Source organism: Terrapene carolina, unplaced genomic scaffold (genome assembly GCF_002925995.2).
Source record: "Terrapene carolina triunguis isolate 2854851 unplaced genomic scaffold, T_m_triunguis-2.0 Scaffold67, whole genome shotgun sequence".
NCBI lineage: Eukaryota > Metazoa > Chordata > Testudines > Emydidae > Terrapene > Terrapene triunguis.
In genome coordinates, this window is record NW_020664418.1 from 23,954,964 (window position 1) to 23,979,149 (window position 24,186).

Here is a 24,186-nt window from a genome sequence, read left to right on the forward strand (position 1 = left end):
AAAATAGTGGAGTGTCTTCAGCTCCTGCTGAAATTGATGGGACTTAGGAGTGTTCAGCACATGGCAGGATTGGGTCTGAAGATGGGCTCATGTCTGACTGCTCATTCAGAATCATTAAATTACTTACACTGATATACAGTGTATGCATTTGTGAAATAATTAAGGGTCAATCATTACACAAACAAGTAGTCCCATTGAAATGAATAGGACTGCTCATGTGATCAATTTTTGCAGAATATTATATTTTTATCTATATATAAAATTGGGCTTTTTGTTTCCTTTTAAAAATAAAATAAAAAATCCACTTGTTTTAAAACAAAAATCATGGCCTTTCCAGTACTTTAAAGGAAATCCCACTGTTAACACTGGGGAGAAAGCAAACCTTGACTGTAAGAAATGGAAATATTGTGTACAGCTGTGGAAAGAAGAGTGTGAATTAATTTTAAAAATAAGAGAGAGAGGAATAAAATTTCCCAAAAGCAAATAAAAATGAAAGAGACATGGCAAAAAATAAACAGAACTGATGGTTATTGTCAAAAGATCTTCCCAAAACAAATGTTAGCCCTAATAAGGACAAAGCATCAAAAGAAGCTGAAAACTCCCCACAGAACTAGTCCTTCTGTTATATCATATGACTGGTCTAAGCTGCTATTTGTTGGATAATGTTTGCATATTATTAATTGAATCTCTTGAAACAGAATAATTTATTGTTGTAAATAAATGACATTCCATCTGGGCCATTCCTATAAACTTTTAACTGGAAATCAGTGGAGAAGCAGATTGACTCTGAATGCGTTTTAGGTTACTGGCCTAATGGACTTCTGGCATCCAACCACCAAAAATTGACAAAACCTTCCAACTTCACTAATTAAACCAGCACAGGAACTTCATCATCTTAAATAATTAAGGCTTTAAATTAATTAGTTGAATATTTCTTAGAGATGCTGAAAATCTATAAGATTTTTGTCTCCGTCTTCTTACACAAAGCAGTATGACTAAAATGACTAGATAGTGGGGATTTAGCACACCAATATTTGCTATCACATCTGTGCTCTGTTATGAATGGGTAGGGAATCACTAATTTTTTTTATATGGTGAAGTATGAATTATTCCAATTGAACTGGAGTCAAGCCATAGTGTGTTGCTTTAAAGCCACCATATAGCTGTGAGCTTAGAACTCCAATACTGCAGGTGGAGAGACAAGATGCGTGAGGTAATATCTTTTATTGGACCAACTTCTGTTGGTGAAAGAGACAAGGTTTCGAGCTTACACAGAGCTCTTCTTCAGGTCTGGGGTTCTAATGCACAAACTGTTACAGTGCATAAAAGCAGATTGCTAAAAGCTAGACTAATAGAAGCGTGTTTGACCTGTTGTTCCCATGTGGTGTTTGCGTGCCTGGAATTACTTTCCACATGACAGTACAATCACATGTCTTCTAGACAGAATGGTCTAGAGAGATGGTGTGCTTATTCTGGACCTTTGCAGTAGAGGCACCACTAGGTGAAGGTATGTTGTTGGGTTAATTAGCAAATGTATAATGAATTTTCAGGGTTTTCTGGTTCCTGCATACAGAGGGTCCATCACTTGGCAGACTCATTTCCTTTCCTTATACTCCCTCCATCCAAGCCACTGCAGGATGCCCAGGAGTGCCTTCTGTTGCTCAAACCTGAACAGTACAATGTCACTTACTCAGATGCTGGACTGAGTGAGGCATGGATAACCTTAACTAAAAGCAGGCATAGTGAGGTCAGATACCATGAAAGCTTTATCACATAGTACTGCCAATATCTGCTACCCCCCATTAGGCTTCCTGTTTTAGACCTCTCTTCAGATGACTCAAAATTTTATTGTGGGCAAACACTGGTTGCAGACTAAGCCAATTCTGCCCTAAAATCAACTGGATTTCTTAGGGTGCAAGTCAGGGAAAAATTTGGCCCTAGGACCTGGGTTCTAGGCACGTTTCACTGACTATTTGTGGAGAAGTGCTGTAGCTGATTTTGTAAGGCAATGTGCACACAGGCCGTTAAATGACAGAATGGCATCCTAATTTGAAACCACTAAATCCATAATGTAGTAGCAGTGCTAATGTGAAGTTTGCAAGCAAAATGGATATTGCATGCAATTTCTCCTTGGGTGCCCTATGTGCCTGCTTTTGAAAATGCAGCACTTGTTAGCTATTTTCAGATATTTATTTAGAATGAGAAGACCTGAAAAATGGCCAAAGCCTCTGGTAGTATTCTACTGTGGGGAGCTACTGTGGCCAGGCAGATTACAGTAAGAGGGTTTGGATTGCATAGTTATTTAAGGTATAGTCTACATGAATAATTAGTTTACAGCAAGCTGGGGTATAAGTCCACCCTGCAATACCTGCCATGCACTAAGGCAATGGCTCTCCAACTTTTTTACTGGTGACCCCTTTCACATAGCAAGCCTCTGAGTGCGACCCCCCCCCTTATAAATTAAAAACACTTTTAAATATATTTAACACCATTATAAATGCTGGAGGCAAAGCAGGGTTTGGGGTGGAAGTTGACAGCTCGCGACCCCCCATGTAATAACCTTGCGACCCCCTGAGAGGTCCCGACCCCCAGTTTGAGAACCCCTGCACTAAGGATATGTCTACACTGCAATTAATAACCCACTGCTGGCCCATGCCAGCTGACTCAGGCTTGTGAGGCTTGGGCTAAGAGGCTGTTTAATTGCAGTGTAGATTCCTGAGGTGGGAGGGTCCCAGATCTCAGGCTGCACCCAAGCCAAGAAGTCTACACTGCAATTAAACAGCCCCTTCGCCCAAGCCCCGCGAGGCTGAGTCAGCTGGCATGGGCCAGCCACAGATTTTTAATTGCAATGTGGACATATCCTGAGTGTCCGCGTGGACCCTGCTGCCATGCATTAACAGTTTTAGTTCACTTTGATCTAGTCTTTTTTCAAATGGGAGTAGATCAAAGTGAACTAATCAACACAGCAGCAGGATCTACATGGACAGTTAGTCCTTGGCAAGTTAACGCAAAATAGATTCACACTGCAGCTTGCCGAAAACTAACTATTGTGTAGACAAGGCCTAAGATTTGGGTTGGGAGTCAGCCAGGTGAGGGTACACATTTCCCCATCCCTACTTTGTGGCACACAAATTGAGAACTTTCTCTTTGTATTATTATTTATTATGGTAGTGGTAAGTGCCTAGAGATCCTAACTGAAATCCAGGGTTCTATTGCGGTAGGTGCATTATAGTCCTTTTCTCAAGGAGCTTACAATCCAAATAGTTAAGACAGAGGAGAGAGGACAGAAGTTATTATTCACATATAGTGGGGGACCTCTTTGCACTACGGTTAAACTTTCTTTATTAGTTTAGTTATCAGTTTTGTTATCAGTTGCATTTTGCTTTGATTTGGATGTTGTTTGGTACTGGGCTATTTAACAATTGAATAAATTATCCATTAAACGATTGAATAAATTATCTAGCAAATGACCTGCATTTGGAACTCACTATCTTGTGTAACTTTTTCCTGTTTTTTAAGAATGTCATTGGAGTGAAATGCCTTGCACTGGCACTCTGCCTGTTTCACTTTCTTAGTTGTATCCCCTTAGATTCTTTCTTCATTATAGAGCAGCAGCACTGCTTAGCATTGGCCTGCTTACTCATTGTGCTGTATCTCTTACCACTGACAATTCTTGACTATTTTCTTAGGCTAGGGGCTCACAAATAGGGGCATGATGCATTGGAATAGGAGGCTGGGGGAAGAGAGTTGTTGGCATGAAGATCAGAAAGGCTCTGTGTAGTTAACTCTTAGTATAGGATTTCTGGGATGAGGGTCTCATCTGGAGTGATAAAATAGTGCTAGGGAGATGAGAGAGGCCTACTTTGAGAGAAGAAAGGTCAGAAAGAAAGATGGGTATCCTGCAGAAGAGGAGTAGGAGTATAAAAGGACTCAGGAGGACACAGTATGAACAAATGTAGGTAATCATTTCAATTATCTCCTCTGTCTCCGTTCTCTGGGGCTGCGTTGACTTTGACCAAGTGCGACCAATGCAATTCTGCTGCAGATAGGGTGAGGCTGGATTTGGGGCCCCCACCCGGGGGTCCACACAGCCTGCATACTCTGAGGTTGGCATAAGGGGACAATGAAATATGACTAGAGCTGTCTGGAGAATGACAGTTCTGTTTCATGAAGACTTTAGAGGTTTTGGAAGTTGTTTTCTCACCAGAACAAGAATAAAACTTTTGAAAGTTTTCACAAGATAGAATTTTGTTGAAATATCTGTTTTTGGCTCAAAAAGGGCAGATTTTTAGATTGTATTCTTTCTCTGGAATTGACCAGAGAATCCACCCTGATCCTCGAAACTTTTCTGTCAGAAATCTCATCAAAATAAATACGTTTCCACAAAACATTTGTTTCCACGAACCGGCACTTTCTGATAACCATTTAGTCCAAAATGTTCCTACCAACTCTATATTTGAGTATGTGCACTCATTGGCCATTTGTTGGTGATGAAATGCACTGGCTGTGTGGGGTGTTCTTGCATTCTCCTCCTTTCCTCAAACTTGTGTTGATTCCCCTTAATGAAGCCCAACTGACCTTAGAATTTGGTCCTTAATACTAACATTTTAGTTAGGTTAGACATTAACGCACTAAAGAATAAACCAGAAAACAGTAGCAGAGTAAAATGGGAACACGTACTGCAGGGGTAGATACTTTTGGAGGACTTCAGGTTGATGAAAGAAAACCTACTACAGTAATATTGGTCACGGTGGATGATGGACATTAGCCAGGATGAAACTTGGATCATATGGGTTTCTCCTACAAAGGGGTATGTTTGTGCCTGTTCCAAGCAGTGAGTTGGGAAATAAGACAATGTCTGAGATGACCAAATAGTATTTCCAGGGACTGATTCCATCACCAAAATGAGGGGGGCTGTGGTGCTGAATGCTTCTGGAAAGTGCTGTTTTTGCCCTCACTCTTAGTGGAAGTTGAGGGCACTTTCCCATTTCAGGAAGCAGTCAGCGTCTTTTAGCATCGGGCATAAGTTAGTGTCTAACAGCAGCAAAAGGGAAAAGGAACAAGTACATGCTGTATTGTGATTGGATATCAGCAGTAACAAGCAGGAATTGAAAATGCCCTAATCACATTCTGCTACTGAATGTGTAAGAGCCAAGAAACTGAGATAAGGCCAAACAAGTAAGAGTTTAAACAAACGATGAACTGATTTTTCTTGTTGCTATTTTTCCATTAGATTTTATTTTTTTGGTCTTCACTAAACTTTAGTGGTCAGATACATGCATTGTGATGCCCTGGCTTTAAAAATAGACAGATGGTAATTTTTTTATTTTTAAAGGACCAGACCTGGCCATTCCTGAAGCCCAATTAAAGAGAACAATCTTAGTCATGAGCAAGTATATGCAGTTGGAGGGTGGTACTGCTTTAATTGTTGGAGAAGTTGATTCAAAGGCAGTTCTTAAGTAAGTCACTTGGCCTGTGGGCTGTAGAATATGGTAGTGGAGGAAGGGCTGTTTTTGCCATGCTTTTTTATACTCCCAAACAAACTGTGCTTTTGTTCCCGCCCTGCTTTTCACCCAGTGCAACAAAGAAGGCTTTAGACTGAAATTTCAATTAAGTCCTGGTTTGATGAGCTCATAGAGTTCTTTATAGTGCTGTAAAATTGAAATCCCTCCCCTTCTTTTTAGAAGAGGTGTATTGGGGTTGTGCAGTTGGGTTTTCTTTTCAAGTCTATGTAAATCTCCATTTGAACTAACTTTGTTTTTCATTAAGGAAATGAAATGTGTTTATATTTCTTTGTGACTTGGGGTTGATTGATTTGTTTAAAACACCTTCAAAGAATAAAAGCAAAGTAACAATTCATGTTGGGTTTTTTTTCTGTCTTGCATTCATTTTAAAGTGAGTATGGCTGACTGTGTCAATTTGATAAATAGTGTTCTAGAAAATCACCTTTTTGCCTCTTTTTCTCACACTTGCACACATTAGCCTATGTAAGCACACGAAATGCAGAAAAGATCTAAAGAAAGCATGTCAAAAAGCTAATGTGAACCTTAACACACTGATGAATAGGGCAAAATTAATTGGGGAGCATGGTGGATTTGCTTACTTGTTGACCTTACTACTGGTAATGACTGATTTCCAACTGCAGCCCTGTTGAGAGATTATGACTTCTAAATGAGTAAAAGTGCTCCGTTTCCAGGCCTTGATAAAACATGCAAAAAAGCCCCTGTGGTGGTAAATCAGAATAGAAAGAAGTACCTTGACTGGCTCAGTGACCCTTATGAACTCAGAGCAGACACTGATCAGGGGGTTGCAAGAGAAACATTGTCTTATTTTTGGTTATGTTACAATTGCGATGGAAACTTGAACTACTTTTCTGTCTGTGAAATGGAAATCAAGAGCCAGAAAAGAAATACTTCACTTTATCAGAATTGTTCATTAAAGATGCCTCCATCAATTCATTAAATAGTTATTAGCACTGACTGGCCGCGTAAGATAGTATTAAATTTCATCTATGTTCTCTAGTCATAAGGTAGTTAAAACAGGGTAACTTGAGCATCACTGCAAAGACTGAATTGGGGTAAAGCAGGCATGACAATGAAAAAGCAGAGCTCCATTATGTGGCATGTGAAACAGTGCCTGTATAGTGAGCCTTCTCTGTGAATGTGTCATGGTTTTAAAGAGAGTCTGCTTTTGAGTGGAAATACATCTTCTTGCCAGCTGGTCTGGAAAATCTTCACCTTGAAGTCTTACTTTATTCCCCAAAGTCAGATAGCCCCTTTGTGAAGCCCTGGATCAGATGACATAGTACTTAATGTGCTGCCTGTTGTGGAATCAATCGCTTCACAGCTCATTGCTTAATTGACATTTTATGTACAGTTGCCAAGCAAATGGTGTAGTTTGACTTAAGCCTAAAGGATTTAGAGGAACCAAAGAGCTGTGACAAATAATTTGAAAAAAGTTAAGATACATGTGAGGCTAATTAGTAATGGAGCATTCTTTTTCAACTAGCTCGGCACCTAGTTTTACAATGGAGTTCTAAGATGCATTTGCTAATGATCCCAGCACAGTAAGTTCTAACTATGCACCGTGGCAATGATCATATAAAACCTACAGATAAGTTCTCACCACTTGGGGCTCTAGTCACACAATGCGTTCTGCAACCCTTAGGCCTGCAGGGGGCAGGGGGGCAGAGGATATAAGAGAGGCCTCATTTGAGTGAAGGAAAGGTCCAAATCCCTCCAAAAGTGTTTTAGGCCATAAGAGACTTGTTGTAGAGTTGTATTAAAACAGCAGTTATCTGTATATGGTCTGAGTCATCAGCTGACCACACAACCTTTCTCAGTTGAGGAACAATCTGAATATCAAAGAGTGGCTGGAGGCTGAGACAGTCATAAGAACTTGTACTGTGACATTAAACTTAGGTAAGGTGATTTTGTTAATGCCCTATTTCTGTAATATTGAAGTCGATTTTACCATTGACTTCAATGGGAACAGTATCCGGGCCTAACTGAGGAAATTAACTAGAAGTAAAGACAAAAGTTAAGAAATAAAAGCCTGATTCTGCAAAGCAGATGGCTACATTAAACATGCTACATTACTGCTATAGAAAGTTTACATGTCTCAAAACAAGAAAATAAAACCAGACGCGAGGAAAGAATACTATGGTTAAATGGCAAACTTATTCAACTTCCTGGGAAATCTGCCCAAGTGAAGCCAATTTGGAGGACTAAGGTTGAATTTTCAAGAACAAATAACCTAATGGATCAAAAGCAAATAAGAAATTAATTTAAATATATGTGAGGAGAAAGAACAGGAAAATCACTTCTAAGTTACCAGTGAGTGAAGGGAGCAAACATGGAGGATAAGACATTACAGAAAAGCTAAATGACTATTTTGCACCAGCTTTTACTATACAGGGAGATAAGGAAATGTATACTCCAGAGTTGCTGCTCTAAAACTGTTGTTTGCAGGTAATAAAAATGTGGCACTATCAGATGGAGATGACAAAAGAGGCGATGATGGAACAAATAGAGGATTTAAATTATGATAATCAGGACTGGCTGATATGCATTTGAGAATTCTGGACTTTTTAAGAGTCAAGTGTCTGAGCTGCTAACAAAAATATGCCAATTATCATTCAAATGCATTATAGGATTGGAAGGTTGGGAATATAAGTATTTTGTTTAAAGTGCTAAAGGTGATGTTGTAAGTAGCAAACTAGTGAGTCTGTTTTCAATACCAAGCCAATTAATTGAAGGTATTATTTGAAGCTCATCTAGCTGAGCATAATAATATGCTAAAGACAAGCCAGTATGGCTTCCGCAAAGGAAAATTGTCTGTCTCCAACTTACTACAATTATTTGAAGGGTTTAACCAAAGAAAACCAGTTTCAATTGACAAGGTGTACACAAGTGGCAGTTAAAATGAGGTAGTTATGGGCTGAGAGGTAAAGACTATCATGGATTAGAAACTGGTTATAAGAGTGAAATACCAGTTGAAATGAGTGGTCAGTTTTTGACTTGAAAGCCCGTTGTTAATGGGGTGACCCAAGAAGCTATCTTAAGACTGATGTGGTTTAATAGATTAGAAGATCCTCTTTTGAAAACCTAAAATATCTAGCATTTTCAGGTAACCATACAAGCTTTTGCAGATTTGGTTTCAAAGAAGCACCTACCAGCCAAGATTCTATCTGAATAGTTTGAAGCTCTTGGGTCTGTGAAAATGGACTGGAAGTCCCACAAGTACTGGCTCCACCATGACATTTTCGGTATTTTCTGGATCAGGACTGAAATACCACAAAAGCAGCCTTTGCATGGCATTTGGCATGTCCTTCTGTTTCTGGTTGTGGCTTTTACCTAGTAGAGTAGAGATGTAGACTTGTTCTTGTAGTTGTCTGAAATTTTATCATACGTTAGAAATGTGGATCACTTCTTATTTTATCTGAACTGGTCCCTATTGGCATGTCCACTAAAATTTTGCCATGGGCTAGTCTTTTAAAAAGGAATGTTATTATTACATTATTTTCTACATGTTATGGAGTAGTTGGCATTCTGTAAAATGGGCTTTGAGTCTGGTCCTTTGTCCCTGACTATGCAAAAGAAGAAACCTACATTGCCAAAATAAAAGGAATTTCTTTCTGATTCATCAGTCACTATGGAACAATATCACTCTCAGTGTGAAGGAAAGTTAAGCTCGTGCCATTTCCCTTGGCAAGTCAGGGGTGATTAACCTGCTACAACTTAAACATTACAGAACATTGGAAAGATAGTGAATGATTAAGTGTATTAACCGACTTGATAGCATGCAATATGTAGTTGTTAGAATATTTCTGTTTAAATGATAAATTGGTACCATAGCACACAGGATTTTGTTTCTGTTTTGAGGAGAATTTAAATCTGTGCTGCTCTCATCTAGGAGTTCAGGGGTTAGTGTTTCTTATGGTTTTTACATATTAACAGTGAACACTGGCATCAGACAGTTCTGTAGATTTTACTCGTGATGAGATTTCAGCAATTTTCGAACAATGATGTGGCAGAGTTTTTTAAAGCTTTTCTTTACCCTCTCAGTTTTCCCTCAAACTAAAGAATGAATCATAGAATCATAGAATATCAGGGTTGGAAGGGACCTCAGGAGGTCATCTAGTCCAACCCCCTGCTCAAAGCAGGACCAATCCCCAACTAAATCATCCCAACCAGGGCTTTGTCAAGCCTGACCTTAAAAACCTCTAAGGAAGGAGATTCCACCACCTCCCTAGGTAACCCATTCCAATACTTCACCACCCTCCTAGTGAAAAAGTTTTTCCTAATATCCAATCTAAACCTCCCCCACTGCAACTTCAGACCATTACTCCTTGTTCTGTCATCTGGTACCACTGAGAACAGTCTAGATCCATCCTCTCTGGAACCCCCTTTCAGGTAGTTGAAAGCAGCTATCAAATCCCCCCTCATTCTTCTCTTCTGCAGACTAAATAATCCCAGTTCCCTCAGCCTCTCCTCATAAGTCATGTGCTCCAGCCCCCTAATCATTTTTGTTGCCCTCCGTTGGACTCTTTCCAATTTTTCCACATCCTTCTTGTAGTGTGGGGCCCAAAACTGGACACAGTACTCCAGATGAGGCCTCACCAATGTCGAATAGAGGGGAATGATCCCGTCCCTCCATCTGCTGGCAATGCCCCTATTTATACAGCCCAAAATGCCATTAGCCTTCTTGGCAACAAGGGTACACTGTTGACTCATATCCAGCTTCTCATCCACTGTAACCCCTAGGTCCTTTCCTGCAGACATGACAATGGAAACTCGCCTTTTAAAGTTGCATATTGAAAAATTGAGAAGAGTCATTTTTTATTTCATCTAAATTATTTAGAGAGACTGTGTATTCATATGTCTCATAAGACGTGGAGGTAGAAAGGATATAACCCACTTATGGACCACTCAAACTATGTGCTTCTGATTCAGCCATATAGTTTAGATGCTGTTTCTAGTTGGCAGTGCCATAGCAGTAGCATGAATTTTTCTTTGTTGACAAAGAAGGGAACATGCTTCTGTGCCAAATTAATTTTTCCATCATCAGAAATACAGTACAGATCTCTGTGATTGGGTTTACCATGCCTTTGAGGCCCTTCCTGAATCATCATGGTTCTACCATACCCCACCCTAAAAGAGGAGCAGTAAAGGCGAGTCCTCCAGGCCTGCCTAGAAAGGTTGTGAGGAAGCAGCCAATCAGAGCACAACAGGCTTTGTTAAAAGGAGCTGCAGGGCCTAAGCAGAGCAGTTGCTGGATGGACTAGAAGGATGAGGAAGACTGGAATTCTCCAGGCCATCAGGCTTGGGAACAGACAGAACTTCAGCCCTGAGGTGCAGGTGAAGAGGAAGGGACTAGATGGAAAGAGGCCCAGGGAATAGCAGTAGCAATTATTAAATGAAGCAGCACATGGCTGCTATTTGTAGGGTTCCTGGGTTGGGACCCAGAGTAGTGGCCAGGCCCCGAGAAGGGGGCAAGTGTTGTTTAGAAGCCCAAGAAAGGGGCTAGAATTTAAAGGGCTCAAGGATGGGACTAAGACCCTAGAGAGGGCCAACCATTTGTTGAACTTTGTTACCCTGCCCCCTTCCCCCGCACTCTTCCAGAAGAGAACTGAATGTGAGAGGTGACCTGGCTGGAGAACTGCCCTTCTGGGGTAAAAAAATCCAGCCCTGCCCTTCTGGAGTAAAAAAGATCCACCAAGAACAATCGCTCTACCCTTGTTGGTGGCTGCAACCCTGTCTCTGGCCTCAATTCTCAGCCCCTTCTGGGCTAGCTTTAAGTCCATCCCTGTCCTGTTAGGAACTAGAGCTGGGTCTTCAGAGAGGAATCCCTGCAGGCACTGCTTCCTAACAGGACAGGGATGGACTTAAAGCTAGCCCAGAAGGGGCTGAGAGTGGCCTGGTCCCTCTGCCTAGGGGCCGGACATGCTGGCCACCTCGGGGAGCAGAGCAGCGCCGAGCCAGGGCAGGCAGGCATCCTGCGCCGCCAACCAGGAGCCACCTGAGGTAAGCGCCTCCCAGCCGGAGCCTAAACCCCACACCCCCTCCTGCACCCCAACCCCCTTCCCCAGCCCAGAGCCCCCTCCTGCACCCAAACTCCCTCCCAGAGCCCGCACCCCAAACCCCCTGTCCGAGCCCAACCCCCAGCTGGAGCTGCACCCCTCCCGCACCCCAATCCCCAGCCCTGAGCCCACTCCCCCACTCCAAACCCCGAGGGACTCCACAAAATCTAATAGCCCCAGGCCCACCGGAGAGTTAATCCGGCCCTGCAGAAGGGGTTCATCCATTTTAGATTTTGTGTGATTTAACTGGAAGGCTGAGCCACTGAAGACCTACCTGATGAGATTAAAAGCTGAGATGGAGCGCCAGGAGCAGAGAGTGCAAATTCACACCTGTTTGACAGAAGGCGCTCACAAGAGGTGAATGCGCACTGTCACAACCTCTTAGTAGTTTCCCCACATGGGAAACAGAAATATGCTAATTAATGGCTTCAGACCTGTTTGAATATTCTGAAGTGCCAGGGCACTAACCCTTGACAAATCACCCTTGTCAACCTTGAAACCCTTGACTAACCCTAGGCAGCTGCTAGCTAGGATATTTTCTCATGCTTACTGCCAATGTTCCAGTTACACCCACAGTTTGGAAGAGGTGTGAGTGAGAGAGAGAGAGAAAGAGAGCAAGAGGCATGGTTAAGCCTCTCAGAAATTTCAAATGTACCTCAATTCTAAGGGCATGAAACATAGGCTGCTCCTAGGCTAGAATAGCTGCAGAACTACTTTACTGATGTGCAGTGTCTGGGGAAAGAACATTCCTTCCCACCCCTATGCTGCCCAAAAGAAAAATGTCAGCATTCAGGTAGGCTGCGTGGGCCTTGTGCTGGCTTCAGGCTACAAGTCAGTGGAAGTTTACATCACTCTTTTTTTTTCCTCTTCAGATTTGTGTTGGACTCAGACTCACAACTTCACATTTAGAGAGACAAGGTGTGTGAGGTAATATCTTTTATTGGACCAACTTCTATTGGTGAGAGAGACAGAAGTTGGTCCAATAAAATATATTACCTCACCCACCTTGTTTCTTGGGACCGACACAGCTAAAACTACACTGCATACCGCATTGCATTTGGAAGATTATAATCTCTACCATAAGGACTATTCAACCAGCTTTCCTGAAAATACTAGTTATTTGGGTTCCCTGAGGCTGCATATGCTGCCCAACAGGCCCTATCAGGCTGTTTGTGCACTCACAATTGCAGTAAAATGGTGCCAAGCATAACATAGTTTACATTCAACTACTACAGTGGTGAAGTGCAGTGTAATAATAAAACTGGGCAACAAATCATTTGAGGGGAAAATAGTATAGAATCTGGCAGTGAAGAGCTATTGTAAATTAATAAACAAACTTTGAGTTACAGCAGTGTCAAGCTGAGGCCTAAACATCTGGACCATTTCCTTTTAATTGGAGTAGACACAGTCTATGATATAATTTTCCCAGGTCTGGTTTAATTAAACTGGTAATTCTAGAATGCATGGGGTTTATTCAGGTTATTTTGTAACCCTTTCAAAAAGGGGAAAAGAACAAACAGTATTTCAATAGAAGAATTAAAATATACCAAACAGGTAGCCCTTTAATTTCTTAGTGTGTCAAATATTATTGCTCATATCCCCACCCTGATTTCCACATTTAATGAATGTTTTTACCTTGGGGAACTGGATGATGTTGGCAGTAGTTAATGAGCTAATGGTGCCTTTCACTTTGGGAATGCTAGTTCAAAGCCAGTCCCGATTAATGGTGACCAAAGCTGTTGTCCTTTGAAGAATGGTTAGCAATCTGTGCGTAATGACCTATCTTAACCCACTTCTTCATGGGGAGGCATCCACAACATGAGAGTAGGAGAGGAGTAGGTTGCCTAATAGTTTTCTCTCTATTTGCTGGAATCTTAGTTGGCATTAATTGAATCCCTTGTTGCCAGTAACAGCAGAGAAGCAAAGGATTGAATGGGCAGGGAAATGAAAAATCTCAGCCATTCAAGTGGATCCTACAGCTTAGGGATATTGGTAGCGCAGTGTGAAATAAGCTTGCTTGGCACCAGACCTGCTCTGGATACATTAACATCTTCATGGGCAAGAGCTGTCAACCTGGCATCTTTCATGAGCACCAAATTCACTTTTTTAAACAACATACATAAATATATGTTTCCTCAAAAAAAAAAATTACACTTTTTACAGTACAGTCTCATCTCAGCACAGGTCTCCTGGGAACTGTACTTCTGCAGGTTGGGGTCAACTCCAGCGAAGTGCTCACCTGAGTTGCTGAATGCCCTCAATTTCCATTGAAACAAGGAGGCTCTCAGCACCTTTGCATGATCAGTCCTTTACACAGAAATAGTCTGCTAAGTGTTTAGTTTAATGCTATATAACATTTAGCTTTTTAAAGAAAGCTAAATGTTACTGGATTTGCAAAAATAATTTCTGACTTTAGCGGTCTCCCCCACCCCCAATTTATAGGCTTAATGAACTCAAGTGCTTTAAGAGCCCTTGCAGATTTTTTCCATCATTAATTTAATGCTGTGAAGTGAAAGCTATAAATCAGGGTTTCTCAAACTATATATGGTAGTCACACAAATGGGACTTCATCTCACCTAATAAATTGGGAGTAACTCAGAGGATCTAATAACAAAAAAAGTAAATGAATTAAAACTACTTTTTAAAAATTCATCAGAATGTGAACCAGCCCCTGGGAGCTCCTGTCCCAGAGGGAAAGGAACTCTGTTATCTTGTATATGGTCACGTTGTCTTTTCATCTTAAATTCAGAACCTGTCCATGTCATTACAGCTTCTTACCGTGTGTTGTAGCCCAAGAGAAATGCAGCAGGGCTTGTGTTGGATTTACAACTGGCTTGTTCTCAAAAGGGCAGTTAAATATGTAGCAAGAACAGCATGTGTCACAAACTCTTCCATAAGAGGCCAAGAACTTTACCAAAATGACATGTGCTGCCCTTCTCCTTCTTCCCCATACCCCTGCTCTGCCTGGAGAGTGGAAAATTGAGCACTTTAAAATAGAATAGGAAGTTCAAGTACTTTGCAAATCAAGTGTGATTTGTTTTTTTGACTCAGACCTCAGGGAATGTTGCAGTGGATGAAGCCCATAGGCCCCAATCTAGCTAAGCACACATCAGGGCCATAATATCCAGACATCCTAGTGGTGGTTGCAATATGCATTATTTAAAAGTAATGTATTCCTTATAGAAGGTGTTGAAGTCCTCTGTTTAGTCACAGATTAATAAGGAAGAAGCACGGAAAACTTGCTTCATCTGGCCCTCTAGCATATCTCAGCCACATTTTTGAGAAACTACTAGTAGGAATAACAGAGTCATCCAGAGGTATCAGTAATGCAAGTGCCAGTTGCAATATGGACAGTTGGACTGAACTAAGATCATTAACTCAATACATGCAGGCCACTGAACAGCCATGAAATGGTAATGATTTTGTCACTTTCACCTAAGGATGGATTTGAACTGGTGACTTAAAGATGAAAGGCTTTTTAGTTTATTTCTAAATCCATGAGCCATCCATTTCCTACGGGAGTTGTGTATTTAATCTGCTGTGTGAGCATTATGAGCAGTTTACCCCTTTATAACACTATACCTTTAAAAGCATGGTCGATAGATTCTCTTTCATTTAAACAACATCAACTTTGGTCCATATGTTTTTCATCCATATGTAGCAGGATGAATACTCTCTTCTTTCCATTTCTTTGCCATTGAACTTGGGGATTAATTGAATATACATTATGACCATGGAGACTTTGCTCTCTTGTTGAGAAGGCCAGATTATACCCTCTGAGTATTTCCCATGCTTTGAAATCAATTCTTATTTAAGGATTACTGTATTTTGATATCTGGCGAGCCTGACATTAAGGTGGTACAGTAGCTGTATTGAAATTAGTTGACGCATTATTGTAGTTGCGGTAATAAAACACTTTATGTTGGTTGCATTTGCAAGAAAGGAAACATTGATATCTGGAGGATTGTTTTAAAGAAGTGTCTACAGACATTTTCTTTCTGCCAAAAAGAAGTTTTCTAGAGACAGGGGTTTGTGCTGATAGGAGTTTTATGACTGTTTTAGAAAGAATTTAGAACACGAGGCTAAGCTGAACACTTGTAATAAGCAAGCAAAAATTTAGGGCATATAATACCGAACGTAATAGGACAGTCTGCTGCACTGCTCAGCTATTCTTCAGTACTTGAACTGCTGATGTTTCATCATGAAGGGAAAAACATACTATATGGAAATGTTTCTGTTGCTGGTATGGCACCAACAGTGTGCCAGGTGCCTTTGCAGACTGGAAGAACACATGGTCTTGCACTGAAGGATTTGCAATCTACAAAGACCACTTACAGATGAAGGCTGGATGATGGGCTGAGATGCAATAAAAGTATGGGGTATAGGTTTTAAAAGTTGGGAGGGGTGGGTGGATGACCAGCTTTGTGGTCTCAAACACCTCAGGGAATCACGCAAAATATAAGAGTTGGGGAACTGATTCCAGGGGTGACTGCTAATGCCGAATCTGTACTGTTCACAGGGGTCATGGTGGGCTACCCTGGATCAATGTGAAGACACAAAGCTTCTTCCTGGAAGTCCTTGTGTCTCTAGTGATCCACTCTCTTTGGGAGCTAGAGCCCCTGTTTATTTTGTTTGTGTTGACAACCCATTCACACCTACCTCAATGGAAGAATTTGGAGAAAACTCCCTCAGGTCCAAATGGGTTTTGCCACAGTGGAGGGCAGCTTGGCCCTGGGTAATTCAACTATAATGTTTAGAAAATGTCTTGTTAGTTGCACAATTTTTTGCATGGATTTTTTTAAACATTTTTGTTCATGCATTGTGTTAAGAGTTCATAGAATCGTAGAATATCAGGGTTTGAAGGGACCTCAGGAAGTCATCTAGTCCAACCCCCTGCTCAAAGCAGGACCAATCCCCAACTAAATCATCCCAGCCAGGGCTTTGTCAAGCCTGACCTTAAAAACCTCTAAGGAAGGAGATTCCACCACCTCCCTAGGTAACCCATTCCAATACTTCACCACCCTCCTAGTGAAAAAGTTTTTCCTAATATCCAACCTAAACCTCCCCCACTGCAACTTGAGACCATTACTCCTTGTTCTGTCATCTGGTACCACTGAGAACAGTCTAGATCCATCCTCTCTGGAACCCCCTGTCAGGTAGTTGAAAGCAGCTATCAATTCCTCCCCCCCATTCTTCTCTTCTGCAGACTAAACAATCCCAGTTCCCTCAGCCTCTTCTCATATATCATGTGCTCCAGCCCCTTAATCATTTTTGTTGCCCTCCATTGGACTCTTTCCAATTTTTCCACATCCTTCTTGTAGTGTGGGGCCCAAAACTGGACACAGCACTCCAGATGAGGCCTCACCAATGTCGAGTAGAGGGGAATGATCCCGTCCCTCCATCTGCCGGCAATGCCCCTACTTACACAGCCCAAAATGCCGTTAGCCTTCTTGGCAACAAGAGCACACTGTTGACTCATATCCAGCTTCTCGTCCACTGTAACCCCTAGGTCCTTTTCTGCAGAACTGCTGCCTGGCCATTCGGTCCCTAGTCTGTAGCAGTGCATGGGATTCTTCCATCCCAAGTGCAGGACTCTGCACTTGTCCTTGTTGAACCTCATCAGATTTCTTTTGGCTCAAGCCTCTAATTTGTCTAGGTCCTTCTGTATCCTATCCCTACCCTCCAGCATATCTAACACTCCTCCCAGTTTAGTGTCATCTGCAAACTTGCTGAGGGTGATCCTCTAGATCATTAATGAAGATATTGAACAAAACCGACCCTTGGGGCCCTCCGCTTGATACCAGGGATGGAGGGATGAGTATGGAGTAGAAAATATCAAATTTCTTTCTCTGAGCCTGTAGCCCTTTTACTCTGCCTCTAGCACATCCACAGATGTTGCCTGCTGATATATTATGACCCTTACATAGTCATGTACTCTCATTTGTATGTACAGATTGCCATCAGCTTTAGTATAATCTGTTGTGCCTTCCCACGGACGTCCCTTATTAATACACTTTATAACTTCTTACCAGTCCACCTCAAATGAACCTCCGTAATGGTGACAACTCTTCCTGCTTTCATTTCCTAAATAACATATTTGCAGAGCAAACTGGCTATTAGTGCAGCTTTTATTTATTAAAGTATTTGTCTAGTTACGCACTTTCCAACAGAATCAAAAACATACAAAAATATTGGTCACTAAAACCGACTCAGACAATTGGCAGTGTCCTAACTCTCAACAGGAACTCACCTGCTGTAATAATAAATAAACTGACTACGTGTTGTATTTTGATTGAGCAGAGAAGACTTCAATGTGACCTGAAGCTCATCAATATCAGGGTTTCTCTGACCATCTTAGGGAATGAATTTCAAGCTCAGAGACAGCAACTAAGAATGCTCTGTTGCTGATCCTGAGCAATTGACTTCCAGGCACTTTCTTCTTTAGATGTGATTTAAGGTGGAATCTGCACGTTCTCCTTTTTTGTTTTCTTTTCTTTTTCTCTATCATCATCCATCTCTGGGACTTTAGAATCACAGATGAGCCTGTGAAGGGTGCCTATAAGCTGTGGCCCAATTGTACTGGAGTATATTTTGATGGGCTCAGATTTGAGGATGTATTTCCTCAGTTTTGATTTAAGGTCTGGTTTAGGCTCCAATCCAGCAAAGCACTTTATGCACATGAATTGAACATGGAACTACGTATGCGCTTAAAGTTAAGTATGTACATAAGTGTTTTGCTGTGTCATGGTCTTAGTAGTGTCAGGATCTTAGAGGAGAGTTTTGTTCAACCCAAAGTATCCAATTTTTAGTTTTTCATTCTACGCTGACCTTTCTTCGTTAGGGCCCATTGTTGTTTTAGTTATTTAATTTTATATCTCCCAAGTTCACTGACTGACAGAAGGGAAGACACAGTCTCTGCTCTGAAGGACTTCTAATCCGAAGAGAAATCATGTAGACAAAGGAATAGGAACAGGAAAGGGAAGCAACAATCAGTACCAGGTGACAGAGCCATGAAGTTAGGCATTTATCGTGTTAGTTGTATAATATGTGTGTGTGTTCCTCTCTTTCTGGGTCTCTCTCTCAGCTACAGTATTACATTCAAACTACTTGGAGTGAAGGCCAGGGGTTTATAAGGCTGGTGTTTGGAAAAGCTATTCTGTTGTTTTAAAAAATCTTCTGTAGAATTCTCCAAAACCAGCAATAATCTTGAGGTTAAAAAATGATATTTTCCTATCCAATATTTGTTTGATATAGATAGGAAATTTATAGACTACTTGCCTACTTGGTTTTTTTCCTCTCCAAATCAGTGGTAAGGTCTTAGCCTAATATTTAATTTCTTTTTTTAAACCACATCTGTAGACTTGGTAGCAGGAACTTATGCCTTTTTCTTTCTTTAGTGAAGGGAAGTCAGAAGTGTGAACTGAATTGCCGAGCAATAGGCTACCGGTTCTATGTGAGACAAGCTGAAAAAGTAATAGACGGCACGCCATGTGATCAAAATGGAACTTCAGTCTGTGTGTCTGGGCAATGCAAGGTAAGTCCAGCATCTTAATATGTGAACTTTAGCAATTCATCTTGGGGAGTCTCTTATGTGTTATGTGAGTTACAATAATAATTGATGCAATCTGATTTGTGAACGTCTGGTGTCTTGTTAACTTTACATGTACTGTATATTTTTCATAGATAGGAAAAATACGTGCCCTTATCATACTTTAATTATATGTAAACCTGTAAAAATAGCGACTGAGAGAATTTTGAAAGGTTGTGTGGAAGTTTCTGACCAGAATTAAGATGGCTTTCAGTGAATTTCCTCATATATTTAGCTTCTTGCAAAAGAGGTGTTTATCCCTATGTCAAATTAAACTCCCCAGTAATTTTTAAGCTAAACAATGGAAGTAAAAATAAAAAGTAAGAAAGCAACTTCACTTTAGCTTTGGAATGTAGATATCTCTCTTCTTTCTCAGCTGAAACAGATGGTAAGACTTAGTGGTTCACTTTTATTCAATTAAATGTTAAAGTACATGTCATTTAACCAGCAACACTGTAATTTTTCCCATCAGCCCATATGTGCAGTTAAGAGATGCAAATTATTCTCCTTATTGGTTATCTACTGTTCTGTTGGTAGAACATAAATTATGTATGTTGGATATACAGTCATTTCTTTGGAGTCCAAATGCGGTACTGTGTTGACTTTACACAATCTGCTGTATGGATTCTCATCATAAAGGGTAAATGTCCTGCCGTTTCTGTGAGATGATAGCACTCTTATGCAAAATGTGATGTTTATGTTTATTTAAAACCTCTGATGCAATAAGATAAGAAAAATATGTAAAAAGCTCTTATCTGTTGCATTTGCAAAAGAGAGCTTGTTTTTCGAGTCTCTGGTATATGGGAAGGGGTTTAGAAAAGAAACCTAATAATTGCAAATAAGTGGCATTCAATGTTTGACGTTTCCAGTATCAGTAGGCAGAAGAAACATTGGAAAGTTTTAACAAGTGGTGTGAAATGTGACTTATGAATCCAAATATGAAAAAGGACAAATTTAGTTGTTGCTTTGCCAGAAGAAATCCCATATAAATTAGAACCCTTTTCTATTCCTCCTACTTGTATACATCTGGACAATGCCATGTATATGTCTATATTTGTATTTTTAGCAGTACAGGCAGTCTTAGATTTGAGTTTTCTTTGTAGATGACAGATATGTGTGAAGTTGCTTATCAGTAAAGATGCCTTGATCTAAAACTGATTCATAAGGAGCCAGAAATTTTTTTAAATTACAATTCTGATCGGTGGCCAATAGCGGAATTGAGATATGGACTTTTTATTGAACCAGCAGCCCTGTTTTCCTGATGCTTTCTGCAAATACAGAATATAGGATGATGTGTCTATATTTGGAAGTCTAGGGTAAAAAGGAATGATGGCTTCTCAGGAACCTAATGAGAAATATTGTTCAGAATTTTGCCATCATGAAGTTCATATGCAGTTTGTTAATTTCGAAATCTCCGGATGAGGTGTCAAAAACCTAATACGTGTTCCAAATCGATAGTGTGAATATGAAATGGGTACTACCTGGGATTCTTATGGTTTGTTACTTACTATTATATTGGTCACGTCTGTATTTATTTTTAAAGCTCCTTATTTCAGTAATGTTCAATGAATTGGCATAGCATATCATTCCCAAAAGAACTTAAATGAAACCAATTCTGCCCACTTCTATAGGTGCTAAAGGCCCTAAAAGCACTCTACACCTCTATACTCTGTGTTGGTTCTCTCAACATCAGAGTAGAGTGAGAGGGTAAGATAAGCTAAGGACATGGATAGTGTCTCCAAATAGGCAGGAGAAGGGGCTCAATTGTTTGCAGGTACAATTTAGGTTATTTAGACATTAATGTACTTGATTCATAGGAACAATCAGGCGCTTGGACATTGAAATTATCCATATTGTGTATGCATGAATGTATAGCTTCAGTAAAGGTTTCCTATTATGGGTTAATAAATCTAATGCATTCAATAGTGTAATTGTAATCACTGCAATGTGTAACATTTCTACTTGGACAGAAAAAAATCTTCTTTCCTAGATTTAATGTGTGGTGTTAGTGTATCAAAGGGGCAGAATATGTTCTGCTTGCTAGATTACATCAAATAAGTTAAATGTTTTTACTTAATGTTGAATCCTTCCTTTGTGGTTTTAAATCAGAACTGTAACATTATAGGATCTAAAAAAAAGAGGGGGAAATCTGTCATGCAGGTATTTAGAAGTTGACAGAATAGATTAGTTTATCATGTATGTGAATTAAGGTGACTTAAAAACACTTACACTTGATAAACTCTAACAGCTCCTATCATGTTAGTATGTACACAGCAATTATTAAGTTGTTACAGCAATTTGCATTTCCATAGTGCTTTCCATTTGTGGAACTCAAACACTGCCAAATTAAGTGTAAAAATGTAATAAGAAAAGCCAAAGAGGAGTTTGAAGAACAGCTAGCCAAAAACTCAAACGGTAATAACAAAATGTTTTTTAAGTACATCAGAAGCAGGAAGCCTGCTAAACAACCAGTGGGGCCCCTCGATGATCGAGATAGATAAGGAGCGCTTAAAGACGATAAAGTCATTGCGGAGAAACTAAACAAATTCTTTGCTTCAGTCTTCATGGCTGAGGATGTTAGGGAGATTCCCAAACCTGAGCCGGCGTTTGTAGGTGACAAATCTGAGGAACTGTCACAGATTGAAGTGTCACTAGAGGTGGTTTTGGAATTAATTGATAAACTTAACATTCTTATGCCATTCTTATGTTTTGATTAATACTCAATGTGTGATGTTGTGTATATGCATCCTTACCTCAGTTTGTGTGTGCATTTAGGGGATTTGGCTTAAATTGGGCATGCTTTTCTGCACTCTGCATGTGCATTTGGAGATATGACTACAGCTTGTTTGGTTTGAAGAAAAATTAAATTTTAAAACCTATTTAATTATTGGACAAATGTGACTTCTCCCCTTTTGAAATTGTGCAAAATGCTGTTCTTGTATGGAAAAGCTTTCACACCAAGTACTACATAAGAGAAGCACCAGAAAGAGGATAAGTATTTAGAAATTTGGTCACTCTTTTTAGTGTATTCAGAGGAGGGTGGGCTCCCCAGCAAGCAAGCCAGAAACTTTAACCAGGTTCTTTGAATATTAAACTGATCCTGAAAATGCAAGTTTCCGAAAAGAGAACCTATTTTAAACTATTCCTAGTTTAACTATACTCACTAATGAAATCCCTCTTTTTTTTCCTGTGACTTTCTTCAGACTTCTGGGATTATTCTGTCTGCTCCTGGAGTTTTGTCCGTACTTTAATTTCTTGACCACCTGTGCTGACATGATTCTGATTCCCTTCAGAATTCCTTCTTCCTGCTTTGGTAAATGCATTTCTTAGCCTCATCTGCTCGGACCTTCTTTTGCAAACACTGTGAGGTCAGTAATTCAATACTGGCTGTTAGCCTTCTTTAACCAGCATGGTAACATGAGTTGTTTGCATAATTATTATATGACGGGGTAGTTTATAGTTACCATTATTTTTCAGTGAAACTACTGTATACTGAACAGTACTTACTACAAAATCTTGTGCAGTTTTGCTATAACTATGGGATGTTCATAACTCATGTCATAACTGATCACATGTATCAGTTAACTTAATTTGGCGTGCAATTATCTCATTATTCTCCAGTTCAATAATTTAAAAAAGATTAGATTGTATAACTTGCATTTCTTCTCTGCTTGATGTTTTCTACTTTGATACATCTTTCTTACTTTTCACTATTTTTGCACCATCTTATTCCACCCTATTTTTTTTGTTCTTGTTTTTATCCCAATGATTTTGTTGCTAGTTGCAGTAGTGATAAGTGAACCTCAAAAAGTCAGGGTTCTCACTTGCTCTGTCCTAATCACTTGAGCTTGCAAAACTGAGCAAGACTTCTCATGAGAACAGGCTTTTGATGCAACCTTTCTGGCACTCCTTGTTAAGACAGAAATACTGCAAGCACAGTTTTTCATGTAGTATTTTTGCACTTCTCGTCTGTGGTTCTGGATGGGAAGACGAAGATGCATAAAATTAAAAAAGTTTTGGTTCAGGTTCTCATAGCCCTCCTTAACCCTTTTACAAGGCTGGTGGATGGTAAGGTCCAAGCCATGGGTCGGCTGGGGGACCTGGATGGAAACAAAGGGGGGCTGGTGAAAGCCCTGGAAAACTAATTTGAATAAGCATGGATTAAACAAAGGGGGGCTGGTGAAAGCCCCAGAGAATTGATTTGAATAAGCATGGATTTGCCTGCACTGTACACTTTATCTGCCGGGTAGTCCCAGACATATAATAAAGTTGCGGCCTGATTAAAACCCATAACAAGTCTCCTGTCCTCCTTGTGGTATACCCAGACAATGTCTTGGGTCAATACATTAAAAATAACATTTGTAGGATCTTGCCCTTTCCTCATCGAGTAAGCAAACAAGTCAAGCTTGTCTAGTATTAGGCCTGGTCCACACTACCCCCCCACTTCGGACTAAGGTACGCAAATTCAGCTACGTTAATAACGTAGCTGAATTCGAAGTACCTTAGTCCGAACTTACCGCGGGTCCAGACGCGGCAGGAAGGCTCCCCCGTCGATGCCGCGTACTCCTCTCGCCGAGCTGGAGTACCGGCGTCGACGGCAAGCACTTCCGGGATCGATTTATCGCGTCTAAACCAGACGCGATAAATCGATCCCAGAACATCGATTGCCTGCCGTCGGACCCTCCGGTAAGTGTAGACGTACCCTTAGTGTAGTATTCCTAGGCATAGCAGTGAAGGAATAGGTGGGAACAAACGCTTGCTATCACATTACCGGTCATGGGTACTCCAGATGTGACCAAACAAGCATTGGTGCCCGGAGGAGCTGGATATTTTCAGCACAAGATTAAAGCTTCTGTCTTCAAACAAAAGCTGGTTGCATTGCAGGAAACTGCTTCTGAATGGAGCTGAAAGGTACAAAGAAATCTTGCCAATAAAACTGCACAGCTGAATGGAGCCCAAAAATGTTTTCCTTAGGGATCATGACTGTATTTGACTGCACATACCACCCTTTGGGTCG

The 24,186-nt window shown here is 40.5% G+C and overlaps 1 protein-coding gene across 1 annotated transcript in view; it reads left to right on the forward strand.

Annotated features, from left to right (window-relative positions):
* The window catches only part of LOC115271170 (thrombospondin type-1 domain-containing protein 4-like), a 318,226-nt gene that overhangs the window by 224,148 nt on the left and 69,892 nt on the right, over positions 1-24,186 (forward strand). Inside the window, exon 7 of the mRNA XM_029910795.1 lies at positions 18,979-19,115. Coding sequence (XP_029766655.1) covers positions 18,979-19,115 — 137 coding nt within the window. The remainder of the gene's footprint in view (positions 1-18,978; positions 19,116-24,186) is intronic.